Genomic DNA, 14,122 nt, shown 5'->3' with positions numbered 1-14,122 from the left:
GTTTTGACGTCATTAAAGGATTAAGACACGCCAATGTATTCTGCCATGAAGCCAACACGGTGAAAATAAGTCTCTCAGGAAAAAAAGTGTGACGATCTCAAGCTACCAATCCACTTGTGGACAATCGAGGAACCTTCTGCCGTCACGCCTAGATGTGGACACTTTTTTCAAACCCTCAGTACTAATGGATATTTTACGGAAACCAGACGGAATGTATAGCTTCAATGGAGGGCATCGAGTTCGCAGGTTAAGCCAACTTTAAGAGTAGGTGTCCCACAATTCTGGGATGTCATGGATCGTAAGTTTAATTATGTAAATATTTGCGAACTGAACTCGGAAATTTGCCGAGTAAAGATCACTTTTTTACCCCACCAATATGAAGAGCGTGCCGAATTCACCCAAATTCATGATAATTGACAGTGATATTCACGAGCTATCCCATCGGAAAAAATAGCGAACATCATGCTTTTCGGAGCACCGGACTGTAATGCGCGATGACTTTTTGAGCACAATCGCTCTCAGTCCGAGGAAAGGAGGCTACAAAGACAGCCCGCAGTGTGATAGTAGAAAAAGTAACAGTTCCTAAAATTGGGAGAGGGAAAACATTTCCCAGCGAAAGTCGGACGCGATAAGCCTTGGCTGTGTTATCTCTTTCTGCGATGCCGGGGTGGGCTGGGTTTCCAACCTCCTTTCGTCGGGCTGACAAATATTGCGCTGAAAAATTCATGGTGCGCTATCCTGTGGGAGCTCTGAGGAGCATGATGTTGGACCATTTTTGCCGATGGGTTAGCTCCTGAATATCCCTGCCAGTTCTCATTAATTTGAGTAAATTAGACACGCTCTTCACATTGGTGGAGTAAAAAACTGACCTTTACTTGGCAAATTTACGACTTAAGCTCGCAAAAATTTACATAATTAAACGTACGTTACACGACATTCACATCAGGAGGTAGCAAAAACCGGTAAGAACTTATGCCTTTGACCGCATGACTCTAGGTGGCGTAGATTTTTTTATTATAATTCTATGACACGTTTTCTGGGACACCCTGCACAAAGAAAATTAATTGCTGGTGGTACGCACAATAAAAACCAATGTATAACAGTGTTACATATACAATGAAAGCCACTGAAACAGTGAGAAATGTGCAATTAACAGAAAGGAAAACTGTACAGTACCAAAATCGCGAACAGATGCAATTAGCACACACAGAGGTCGATCATGATCACATATACATGATATACATTATTTTTCTCGGATGAACATAAACAAGCCCCCGCCATAATTTCCGGTGCCACGAAGACTTCCGGTCCTTCCAGGACTAAGGACGCTCGGAACCAGCGAAGTAATATAGATAGTTGTCCAGCTGACGGCATATTCAGTAGTCGGACGTTTCACGGCGGGCCGACTTCACTTGCCTATTTCTTTCCGGTGCAACAGCTATGCAGTGGGTGGTTTACATGCAAGCAAGTATAGATATGCAAAGGACAGCCATACAGAAAAGTACAAGTGGAAATATATTTATTAATGCCAATGGTGTAATGTCAATCTCTGAAGGGGTAAAATCCCGCCAAAAATCCTGAAACACAAGAAACACAATACAATACAATTCACAGAATAAAGAATATACTTACTTATTACAGGTACAATACGATAGCATTGAAGAGGTATCACACAGAAAGAATCAAACACAATATATTTATTAATGAGAATCATACACAAAGTTTTCAATGAATCAGAATTAAAATGGAATAGCACATTTAATCAAAGAAGATATTATTAATCAATATGATTACAATCAAAATTGCAAGTTTTATTATAAAAAGTCTAATATTCCTATACGTGCAGCACCATCATTACAATAGTGGAGTTTTAATTTCATTTACAAGTTCTGATAGCATATGTAAGTAATTTCTTGCACAATACAGATGCTAAGTTGAGTATGACTTATTCCAACATGACACAACTTCTAGTTAATCAGTTTCTTATTAAGTTAATAGAATTGACGTAAGGAAATAATTCGAATCAACACAACACAATCAATAGCTAGAATGGGCTCCGTAGATATACGAAGAAGAGGAGGAAGACAAAAAAATTGATTCTAAGGTTTGTAGGCCCTTTGGTGACCACTATCATTGCAACACTAACAATAGTGGGTTTTAATTTCAATTCCAAGTTGTGATAGATGTAAGTAATTAATTGTGCACAACAGAGACCGTAAAAGACCACAGGAACATAGACGGCCGATACAAACACAAGAGGAATTAAAATCTAGGACATCACATCTAGTTGAATGACATCTAGTTGAATGACACATCTAGTTGACAATCTTGATCAATATGATGGAGTTTTAATTTCAATTAAATTATAAGTTCTGATAGATGTAAGTAATTTCGAGCACAATAGGGAATCTAAGTTGCATGTGTTTTGTTCCAACGTGACACAACTTTTTATTATTCAATTTCTTCTTAAGTGAATAGTACAGATGTAAGGAAATCATGAGAAACAACATAACACAATCAACAGCTAGCACTAATAAAGAGCCAAACTTGGGCCCCTCCATCCTCCAAATCAAAATTCCTACCTCCAGACGGCGACATCAACCCTCTAGATCTGGAGGGAAATCCTCCAACTTGGCAGCACTGGCCGCGTCACGCCCTCGCCTTCCCTCAGCACTCACCGCGTATGCGCCCCGCCCCGTGGCTACAGACAGACCACGCCGGAATTCTTTCGTAGCAAGGACGCTGTAATGCTGACTGTTATATACTTGTTTATTGAGCTCGGTGACAGCCACACTGGCATCGCGGGGTGCGCGTGCGACAGTTCGATATTCTCTTGTACAACACGCATGGTGCGGAATAAACTCTATCCCTGCTAACAGTCTCCTCACTGCCTTGGACATTGATACTGGCGACGAGCGTTAGGAACCCGATGCCACCTATTCTGTCACCCCGAATGATCCGTTGGTGCGTTACCCTTGGAGCGTATGACTACGACCTCCAGTATCGACCAGGTGTCAAACATGCCAATGCGGACGCGTTGAGCCGTCTACCTCTTCCAAGTTCATGTGATGAATTGGAACCTCCCGGTGACGTGTTAATGATTGAGGCTCATACAGCGCTACCTCTGACCGCTGCGCAGATAAGTCAGTTTACGAAGACTGACCCGGTACTGAAACTACTGCTCACAGTTTTGCAGTCAGCGGAAGATATTGACTGGTCAAGCCCGGAACTTTCACCATAACGGAGTAGGAAACAGGAGCTGTCGTTACATAAAGGCTGTGTATTATGGGGAACTAGGGTCGTTATCCCCGAGGAAGCTCGTCCTTCAGCACTACAGTTACTGCATGCTAATCATGTCGGTATGACTGCAATGCAGAGATGTGCACGTAGTCACATGTGGTAGCCCAGCATGGATCACGAAATAGAAAGGACAGTCAGGAGCTGTACGCAGTGTCAGCTCAACTCCAGAATGCCACGGGCGGCTCCTTCACCTTTTTGGCAACGTAGTCACGTTCCATGGGACACTGTGCATATGGATTTTGCTGGTCCTGTGGACGGGACTACATACTTGATACTACGTACTTCCAACCATTTAGAAAAAGCGTCTAAATGGTTGGAAGTACGGACAATGACATCTACAACGACAACAGCACTTATCGAGATCTTGCGGGCCATTTTCGCTACCTTTGGAATACCACGACTACTGGTGACGGACAACGGTACAGCGTTCACTTCACGAGAAATGGCTGTCTTCTGTCAAAAGAATGGCATTCATCACATCACCTCAGCGCCCTTCCATCCTGCCACAAATGGACAAGCTGAACGGATGGTGGCGGAGACGAAGTTGGCGCTCAGGAAGCTCACAAAGGGCAGTATCGTGTGCCGTCTCGCTCGATTCCTGTTGCGACAGCACACCACGACGGGAAGATCGCCAGCAGAACTAATGTTCGGCCGTCAACTGAAAACAGCACTCCACGCTATCCACCCAACGAGCAACAACTCGGGTGACCACGAACAGCCCCCAATGGACGTAAAGGTGTACACCGTCAACCAGCGAGTGATAATGCGAAATTTTCAGGGCAAACCCCATTGGGTGCAAGTGGTAGTGCTGCGACGTGTAGGACCTCGCTCATACCTTCTCCGTACAAAGGATGGCAAGCTACGCCGAAGACATATTGACCATTTACGAGACTTTGAGGATGTACCAACGCAGTGCAGCGCTGCGGAAACGACAGCTGCACACACCATTCCTCTGCCGGCTACATCAGTCTCTCCGACCACCAACGAACCGACAGTGGAACACCAGAGACAGACTGCCGACAGGATTGCCGAGCCCACTGGTAGAGTTCGCACAAATCGGCAATCTAAACTTCCAATCCGTTTTAGAGACTTTGTTTTGTATTATAGGGTGAGAGCGTGTCTTGTTTACACTAAAAGGGGGAGTGTGTCATGTTTATACTAAAAGGGGGGAGTGTTATATACTGGTTTATTGAGCTCCGTGACAGCCACACTGGCATCGCGGGATGCGCGTGCGACAGTTCGATATTCGCTTGTACAACACGCATGGTGCGGAATAAACTCCATCCCTGCTAACAGTCTCTCACTGCTTTGGACATTGATACTGACGCATTAATAACATTGTTCATGCATTCTGTTCAACGCTAACACAGGCACGTACCTTATCCGTGCTTTGCCGCAGCCATTATCAACACGAACGCTGTCAACCTTGATGCTGCCACCACAAACTTTCCTTGACTGAAAGACGCGTGGCCTGCAACACTCACGATACTACGCTATTGATGACGTGAAATGTGAAAATAAATTTACCTGGGCGTTAACCTTGCGATAGTGAAGATTTAAAGCGGGACAGTCTGAAGCCGTTAGCCATACGCACTGAAATGTCACGCGCGTCCCAAACTGAATGATTTGCTTTTGCGCATGCCCTCGTACTCCGTATATTCTACGCATGCTCACGTACAGCGCGCTTAGGGGTGTAGTTGGCAGGATATACAACTCAAACCCACCCAAAGAAAAAAAAAAGGTTCTACAGCGGTGATCTGTGACCAGTGGCGTCACTAAGGTATGCGCCACCCGGTGCCGGAGCTCCGTCACCCCCCCCCCCCCCCCCACACACACACACCTTGCAATAATGTGTCATCCCTTTCCATCCGAGGCGATACACGATAAATAACAGTATTATATCGTACGCAGAAAAAAATCACATGCTCGCCGAGGGCTTCTTACGTTGTTTTTGGCGTCACCTCGCTACAGAAAAAGAGAGGAGGCGGCGGTACTGGTGCAGCACGTCCCCTTCTGTCGCATCACCGGGTGCGGACCGCACTCCCCGCACCACCCAATAGTGACGCCACCGTCTGTGACACCATCGGGAGTACAGGGAAAGCGTGGGGTATAGATTGTGCCCTTTACACCAAGAAAACATCTGTTATTCTTAGAGTGTGTGCCACTTTTACCGTAGAAGAAGAAGAAGCAGTATAGACTGGACACCGAACATGGGGACACGACGTTACCGGTTACTAGTGGCAGCGGTTACCCTGCAAGCCGTAGCCGCACTCGTCTACTATAATACTGGAGTATCGATCCATCCTCAATTTCCGAGCAGCGTCCAACACAAGCGACACGGATCAAGGTAGGCATTGTTTTCGTCACACAAGTCATGTCACTTGAAATGTTACTCCATAAAGGTCTATAGCCGTGCCGGTTGCATCGTAGACAACGTACGAGTCCCGTAGTCATATCAATCAAAATGGCCGTGCTGCCAGGACAAGTTGAGACGGTACACCCAGGGACGGCATCTACTTTTGGCCTCCGGTGGGACAAGTGGAAAATTTGCTACCTCCCCCCCCCCCCCCCCCCCCGCATCATTGCTACCCGAACTGTCTTTTTGGCGCCCCTCCGCCCGGTTACGCCGGCCCTGCACTCTTAGGAAAAAAAGGTGGAGCAGTTACACATTTTATAAGTTAATAGTTGTCGCATATTTTGAACATAAAAGGTTGCAAAGTTCTACCTGCTACCTCACACTCAAAACAGAACTTCACCGCATAGCACGTTGTCCGCCAACTATTGCAAAGGATGTTTTTTTTTAAATTCCGTGTCAGCGCCGCGAAGCAACTGTATGAGCGGCGTACAGACGTGGACAGGTGGAGAGAGGACAACAGGAAGGCCAGGGAGGTTAGTATGCGTCCTGGGCCGACTAGAGGGGGAACTGTGCCGACATTCGTCTGGAAAGTATTCGGAAAAACCCAGGGAAAACCTCAGACAGCACAGCCGGTGACTGGATTCGAACCCGTGTAACCTCCCAGCCTCGGCGTGGAAAGCGGTCATCCTAACCACTATGCCACGGGAGCTGGTTTTTAACGGATGATAGGGTTACCGCTTCTGATTCAATGAGAGAGGGGGGCGTACGCCTTTTTTTGTATCAATTTGGATACACGATAATTGCTTTTATCACACTTCACACCCGTTCTTCTTAGAGTGTGGGTACACTCCAGACGCACGACACTGAAGCGGCTGTTGTTGCGGAACAACTCACTGCGATTACCGAGATATTAGCCCCATTCGCACTCATTTAACGCTGGAATAATTGAAGTAAGCTAAGGGGAAAACTACCGTGACATTCTTGGTTATGTCCATTACGATAAGTTAAACTGCGGGATTTCTCTGCGAGACGAGTTAAAACCCTGAAAGAAGCTTTACAGGTGACTGCTCAGGATGTGAGCTTCATACCTCCTTGGATATTCCCAGAAAAGTGCTTTTTGCAGAGAAACGTATGGGACACAGGAGATGCGACCTAAGCAGTGTATGTGTTGATTTTCTGCATTGTGCATTAAATTATTCTTCACGAAATATGGTTGTTAGCTAGCGTTGGATCCCTCGTATCGGCACAAAATAATCGCTCAAAAAGTTCCGCAGATCCACATACTCTTCTAGGATTCTCAAAGATAAGTTTTAACTTATGCTCAGCCATCGATATCTAACTGAAAATAATACGTTTGGTGATCGGTGTTAGGCCTCGTGAACACCGCGATCACAACGAAATGATACGAAAAACGGCACTGTGCTGTGTACTTTTGAATTTCATTAGTGCATCTTATGAAGATAAACACTTTTGCCGTTTTACATCCAACTAGTCATGTTGTTTAATTTAAACATCGTGCCAACGGCACGATGTGAACCAGTACTTTCTGCCGGCAGTGGCAGCCAGGGCTATTTATAGGGAGAGTTTTTCATTCTCAGATCTTTTGCCGCCTCACGGGTGGAGCCTGTTTTGACGTCAGAGTCGTCGTTGCACCGCCCAGAAAAAGCCTGAATCCAACCGGAATCCGCTTGTCGGAGAAAGAGGTAGACTAGACACAGGTTGCCGTGAGAGCCAGGCCAGTCGAACTAGAGCCCGAGCTGGCCGAGGCAAAGGTTTTTATTACCCGCGCGCCTAGGTTATTGGTGCGCGGGAATGGTAATGGCGATGCCGCTACAGGGCTCCCCCCCTAGTGAGGCGTCGGAAGATGTCGAGCGATACATAGCTGTGGGGCCCAGGTGACGTGTCGGCGGCGGGGGGGAGGCGATGAAGTCGAGGGTGGAGAGTGAAGTGCGGACGAAGTGGCAGGAAGAATTGGCGTCGGCCCTGTGTCGGAGTTAACGGCGCTGGGGGACGTCGCAGGAACGTCGAGGAAGGCGGGCTTCAATCGCTGCAGGGCGACAGTCTCCTCTCGGTTCTTTACCAGGATGGTGTAATGCGTAGGAGATCTTCGCACGACAGCGTACGGGCCGGAGTATGGGTGCTGAAGGGGCCTCTTGACTGCGTCGCACCTGAGGAAGACGTGTGAGCACGTTTCGAGTTCGGGGTGCTGGTACGTCGCAGCAGAGCGTGGCACACGCGGGGGGATCGGGTGGAGGGCGGCCATTGTTTGGCGAAGGCGGGACACGTAGTCGGCTGGTGATGGAGACGGGAAGTCGGGAGGTGGGTCGATGATATCGCCAGGCAAGCGAAGAGACGTCCCGAAAACTAATTCCGCCGATGTGCAGCCTAAGTCTGGCTTATAAGCCGACCGAACTCCCAGCAGAGCTAGGGGCAGGACTTCTGTCCAAGGAAGGTCAGATGAGGTCCGGAGCGCTGCTTTCAGCTGCCGGTGAAAGCGCTCAACGAGGCCGTTGGAAGCCGGGTGGTAGGCGGTTGTTCGAATACGTTTGGTGCCAAGGGCTTGCGTGAGGTTGGAGAACAGGTTGGACTCGAACTGCGCGCCCCGGTCTGTGGTGATGATTGACGGAACACCGAACCGCGATACCCAGGTGGAGATGAAGGCTGAGGCGACGGTGGCGGCGGTAGCGTCGTGAATGGGAATGGCTTCTTGCCACCGGGTGAAGCGATCGACAATGGTCAGAATATACCGGTGGCCAGCACATACCGGAAGCGGTCCAACCAGATCAATGTGGAGATGCGCGAAACGGTCGTCGGGGGGCAAGAACCTTTCTGGTACTCTGCGGACGTGCCGTTGCACTTTGCTGCGCTGACAGGGAAGGCAAACGCGCACCCAGTTCTTGACGTCCTTGTTCATGTGCGGCCAGACATACCGTTGGGAAATCAAGCGCAGAGAAGCGCGGGCGCCGGGGTGAGAGAGCGCATGGTACGTCTCGAAGATGCGACGTCGCAGGGAAGAGGGGACGAAAGGTCGGGGCAGTCCCTGAGAAGTGTCGCAGGCAACCAGAGTGGAGGAACCGGGTAAGGCGACATCTTCGATGGTCAAAGAAGCCGCGCCAGAACGGTACTGAGCCAGCTCGGCGTCGGAAGACTGTGCTTGGGCCAGGGCGTCGAGAGAGAGTGCAGGCAGCGATCCGAGAGCGTTCACGCGACTGAGAGCATCCGCCGCTGCATTGTCAGCACCGCTGACGTGTTGAACGTCGGTGGTGAATTCCGCGACGAACGCAAGGTGACGGGTTTCGCGAGGACTGTATTTGGTACCTGATGCAGAGAAGGCATATACAAGGGGCTTGTGGTCAGTAAGCACTGTAAATGCACGGCCTTCCAAGAAAGGTCGGAAGTGCTTTATCGTGAGGTAGATGGCTAAAAGTTCTCGTCCAAAGGTGCTGTACCTCGTCTCTGGCGGTTTGAGCTTGCGAGAGAAGAACGCCAAGGGGCGCCACGCTCCTCTGATACGCTGTTGAAGCACGGCGCCGACGGCTGTGCTGGAGGCGTCAACCATAATGGACGTTTCGGCGTCATGGCAGGAGTGGAAAAGGAGCGATGCGCTCGCAAGTTCTTCCTTAATGGCCTTGAACGCGGTAGTGGCTTCTTCGGTCCATGGTAGAGGCGGTGGGAACATAGTACGTTTAGAAGTAAGCATGGCTTCGAGTGGAATAAGCTTGGCCGCGCACGACGGAATGAAGCGCCGGAAAAAGTTGATGAACCCAAGGAACTGGCGCAGCTTGGTCAAGGAAGTGGGAAGCGGGAAGTCCTGGATGGCCGCAACTCTGGAAGGCAAAGGCAGGATTCCCTGGCTGTTGACACGGTGCCCGAGGAAATCGAGTTCCGGAACGCCGAACTCGCTCTTCGCTGCGTTAATGATGATTCCATAGTCGTGAAGACGGGAGAACAGCGCACGAAGGTGTTGCTCGTGTTCGGCCGGCGAACGACTTGCGACGAGGATATCATCAATATACGCATAGACGAAGGGGAGGCCGCGGATGATGTTGTCCACAAACCGCTGGAACGTCTGAGCGGCGTTCCGCAACCCGAAGGGCATCCGCAGAAACTAAAATAATCCGAAAGGTGTTGTGATCGCGGTTTTGGCTATGTCCTCTTCGGCCATCGGGATCTGGTGGTACGCACGGACAAGATCTATTTTGGAGAATACTGTGGCGCCCTCCAGCTGTGCAGCAAAATCTAAGATGTGCGGTATGAGGTATCTGTCCGGGATAGTGGCTTGATTCAAAGCGCGATAGTCGCCGCACGGTCTCCAATCTCCGGTCTTTTTGGGCACCATGTGCAATGGCGACGACAAGGTGCTTGATGACGGCCGGACGATTCCGAGCTCAAGCATGTGGTCGAATTCTGCTTTGGCTACCCGGAACTTCTCGGGTGCCAGACGACGCGGGCGGAAGTGGACCGGTGGGCCACGGGTGGTGATGTGGTGGACCACGTCGTGCTGCACAGGCCTGGTCCAGTCTGGTGGCTGGGTGAGTGCCGGGAATTCCTTCAGTATGGCGGCGAAGGGTGATTCAGCTGGTGATTCAGGCACGGCACAGGCCAAGACACGCGACGGTGGAGTCGATAGACGTAGTCCGTGCACTGACAAGGAAGTAGTCCTGTCGATCAGACGCTTCCCGTGAACGTCTACCAGCAACTTGAAGTGATTTAAAAAGTCGGATCCGAGGATGGCTTGTGTGACGTCTGCAAGCAAGAAAAGCCATCGGAAGTCTCTTCTGAGCCCAATGTTGAGAGTGAGCGACTGCTGGCCATAAACCGGGATAATGGAACCGTTGGCGGCCTTGAGTGTGGAGCAAGGTTGTCGGGAACGGGAATAGCGCGCACCGGCGGGGATGACGCTGACCTCGGCGCCCGTATCGACCAGGAGCCTTAAGCCCGATACACGGTCTACGATACGAAAGAGGCGGCTGTCGCCGAGGCCGAATCCACTTGCCGCCATTAGTGGGGGGCCGGCGGGTTTCCCGTCCAAGAACAGGGGAGCAAGCAGTGGTGGGCTTCGGCACCGAAGCGATGGTGGTACCAACAGAGGCCATCCTGATTCGCAGAACGAGATCGCGATCGCCGTGGCGACGGGGAACCTCTGCGGAACCTTGGGCGACAGGGGCTCGGGGATCGTGGGCGAGCAACCAGCGTCGCAACCAATTGCGTAAGGCTATTAACCTGCTGGAGTGGGTTGGGAAACCGAAGGACAAGCTTCTGGGATGGGCGGAATGGCTGGGGGAACCGCTCGCCCTCTAGTCTGGGTAGCCGGTTGGTCGAGAACGGAAAGAGAAGGAGATGAGGCAACCTCCATGACAGCATCCGCGAGGGTGGCGAGCTCGTCGATGGGAAGATTCGCGGCTGCTGCCAAGACCATCTGCACGTTATTGGGTAAGCGCTGCATGAACAGCTGACGCAAGAATTTGTCGCCGGCCTGCGGAGCGTCATCTCCCAAGAGCTGCTTCATGCGGCGCAAGAGCTGGGTAGGCCGCCTGTCACCGAGCTCTTCCGCCGATAAGAGCTGCCTCAGACGGTCACGGTCGGAGGCGGACGTACGCTTCAGCAGGGCAGACTTGGGTTGGTCATACGCGTTCTGCGTTGGGGGAGAGATTATCAGATCTTGTACTTCCTCGGCGGCCGCGGGAGACAGGGCGGAGATGACATGATAGAAACGAGTGGTCTGAGCAGTCACACCGGCCAGATGGAACTGGGCGTCCGCCTGGGCGAACCAGATAGCTGGATTGCGATCCCAGTAGGCTGGAAGTTTAACGGCGATGGCTCCTACATGGTGCTGTTGTCCGTCAGAGTTGGGCTATAGGAAACCTGTGCTAGACGACGACGGAGGTGGGTCGCCTTGATGCATCGCCGACGGAAAAGGGAAAGTAGCGTCGTTCCAGAAAGGAACGTCCGGGTCACCAATGTCGGAGAAAGAGGTAGACTAGACACAGGTTGCCGTGAGAGCCAGGCCAGTCGAACTAGAGCCCGAGTTGGCCGAGGCAAAGGTTTTTATTACCCGCGCGCCTAGGTTATTGGTGCGCGGGAATGGTAATGGCGATGCCGCTACACGCTTTTCAGCCATCTGGTGTGCGCCATTTGATGCTGTCCGCCAGCTGGCCGAAGCTTTGTGGTCACGCTGATTGTAATCAATAGGAATAACTGGCTTATGGCCTACAGCCGCCTGTGGTGGCTTTGTTGCCAAACTGAAAAAGGACGAAGGGCGCGGTAGGCATGTGTCCTCCCTCCTTGCATGATAAACAATGCTTCGCATCAAAATGGCGTCCGAGGCCGGTTGACGACGGGGCAACAATTCGCCTGGAGAACGAACACTAGCGGCGCTTCGGTCAGCCCTATCACGTGACGCTTTTACGTCACAGGCTGGATAGATTCTGGCGCGTGTTGAATTCTGCGTGGTTTCTGCGCTTTGCCTCGATAGTTGTTTTGTCCGAGAAATCTGCTGTGGCGGTTTTTATTTTTTAGTGCTGCAGTGCGAAACTTAGGCGACTGAAAAGGCTCATCAGACTCGACATAGGAAAACCAAATTACCGTCACAGTCGCGTCTGCAGTAAGTACTTTGCAAGCACCAGTCGCTACACAGTGCTCGAATTCACATTGTGGACGCTATGCAGCGAATGAAGTTTTTTTTTATTTAAAGATCTTGCAGCAGATACTCCGCTTTGACACCCTAGCTATGTGTGGTTGCGTTCAAGTCCTAGGGTGGAAAATCTCCCCACTTCATAATCGCAATATAATTGTTGTTGTTCAGCTTTGAGCTCTTGACGTATATTACTAACAGTGTCACAATTACTGCTGAAGTGGCCAAAACCAATAAAACAACATCTGAGACTGAGAGCAAGATTCTCTTCACCTGAAAGAGGAAACATCAGACATGTTGTTAACCGCTTGCCTGTATTTCGTTTGGATGTGTACAGGTACAGGTTCAGTACAGGGATATCCTAATCCCTTGTGTACCTGGCCCTCATTTCCTTTGGAAATAAAAAAAAATGAAACAAAAGTTATTGTCTTGGCTATTTTTAAGAAAGTGGTGTTTCACAAGGGCAGTGTCGCACCATGTATAAGATGTTCTTATATTAGTGTGTGTCTTCACTCACATAACAGTTTTCGTATGCAAATATTAGTGAAATTCACATTATGAACTAGAGCACAGCTAAGAGAAGCTCTTAAGTACTCTTTAACACAGTATTTGTCATATTTTTGACACTTTGCTGTTACTAGGCATGTTGAACCTACATCGGTACATAAGCAATTCTACAGGTATATGCTAAAGAAAAATAGACACTTGCTATTAATTTAACAAAGTGACCTCATCAAAGTTCCTACTACAGCTGAAGAAATTGCGTTCTTTCTCATACACAAAAGGTATCAGAATCGTACCAGCACAGTTGTACGCAAACGCCGAACATGCAAAACAAGTACTCAAGAGCTATGCGTCGTCTGCTCTCCTGCCTCGTATCCAATCCGTGACGTCACGGGCTACACTCGAGAGGTGGCGACACCAGAACTTCTCCACGGCGAGTGAAGTCCTTCAGCTGTGACGTCACATGACAAGCTTCAAGTTAGGCTTCTCCTAATGGCCAAACTCTCTCTATATAAACGGCTCTGGTGGCAGCTGCTGGAACTTCCCATAACCGCAACAGTACAGGGAAAATGGAGGGCCCTCAAACAACGTGATTCAAAGCGCTTTTCGATTCCCAGGCCCGGAGTGAAGTGCGCATGCGCAGACCGACCCGCTGTCCAATCCTTCTCTCCCTTCTGTCTTCGGCTCTCTCGTTTGTTCTCACTCCGTCGACTTAGCGAATTTTCTTTCCGCGCTTGCTAGCAACGTCGGAACGTGTTGCTCAAAAGTTGAGGAACGAAAAGCGATGATGGTTTATGAATCACAAGTTTATTTTCCGGAACGAAACGTCTAAAAAAAAGTAACACTACATACACATATTTTGCAACAGGCTTCACTGGAGCATTACGTGTGAAGAGCAGGCAAAGGGATTTCCTTCTGATGTACTTATTGGATATATGATCCAATAAGTACAGCTGAAGTTTCCGGTGATGGTCACGTGAACACTTATCTGTTTCTTTTTTTTTTTTTTTTTTTTGTTTCAACCAACACGGAAGCTGTTCCTTTCAAACCAACTCTGGCACGAGCGACAATCCAGTGTGAAGTGGTCGCCATACAACAGTCTGTTATTGAGAGCTGAATGTACCAAGTCATTCAGCTCAGGGCGTTGCTAACAGGCAATCCACGGTGATTTCCTATTTGAACACCAAAGCACACGTATCAGAAACCTTCGTATATCACATCAAATGAATGACTGCGATGAGAGAGACAACTGTATAGAGCATGAGACAATTGATGTTCTGAGGCTGGGACACATGGAAACGACAAATACATACAAATCCTCAAGTGCC

General features: G+C 49.6%; 1 protein-coding gene across 1 annotated transcript in view; it reads left to right on the top strand.

The window, feature by feature from the left end:
• Nucleotides 1-5,428: 5,428 nt before the first annotated feature.
• LOC135390143 (glucoside xylosyltransferase 1-like) overlaps nt 5,429-14,122 on the top strand; it is a 40,111-nt gene continuing 31,417 nt past the window's right edge. Inside the window, exon 1 of the mRNA XM_064620133.1 lies at nt 5,429-5,647. Within this exon, the coding sequence (XP_064476203.1) occupies nt 5,511-5,647 (137 nt within the window). The 5' untranslated portion in view covers nt 5,429-5,510. The remainder of the gene's footprint in view (nt 5,648-14,122) is intronic.

This window comes from Ornithodoros turicata, chromosome 3 (assembly GCF_037126465.1).
Source record: "Ornithodoros turicata isolate Travis chromosome 3, ASM3712646v1, whole genome shotgun sequence".
Classification (NCBI taxonomy): domain Eukaryota; kingdom Metazoa; phylum Arthropoda; class Arachnida; order Ixodida; family Argasidae; genus Ornithodoros; species Ornithodoros turicata.
Note: the sequence above shows the minus strand (reverse complement) of the source record. Positions and strands in the feature narration are given on the sequence as shown.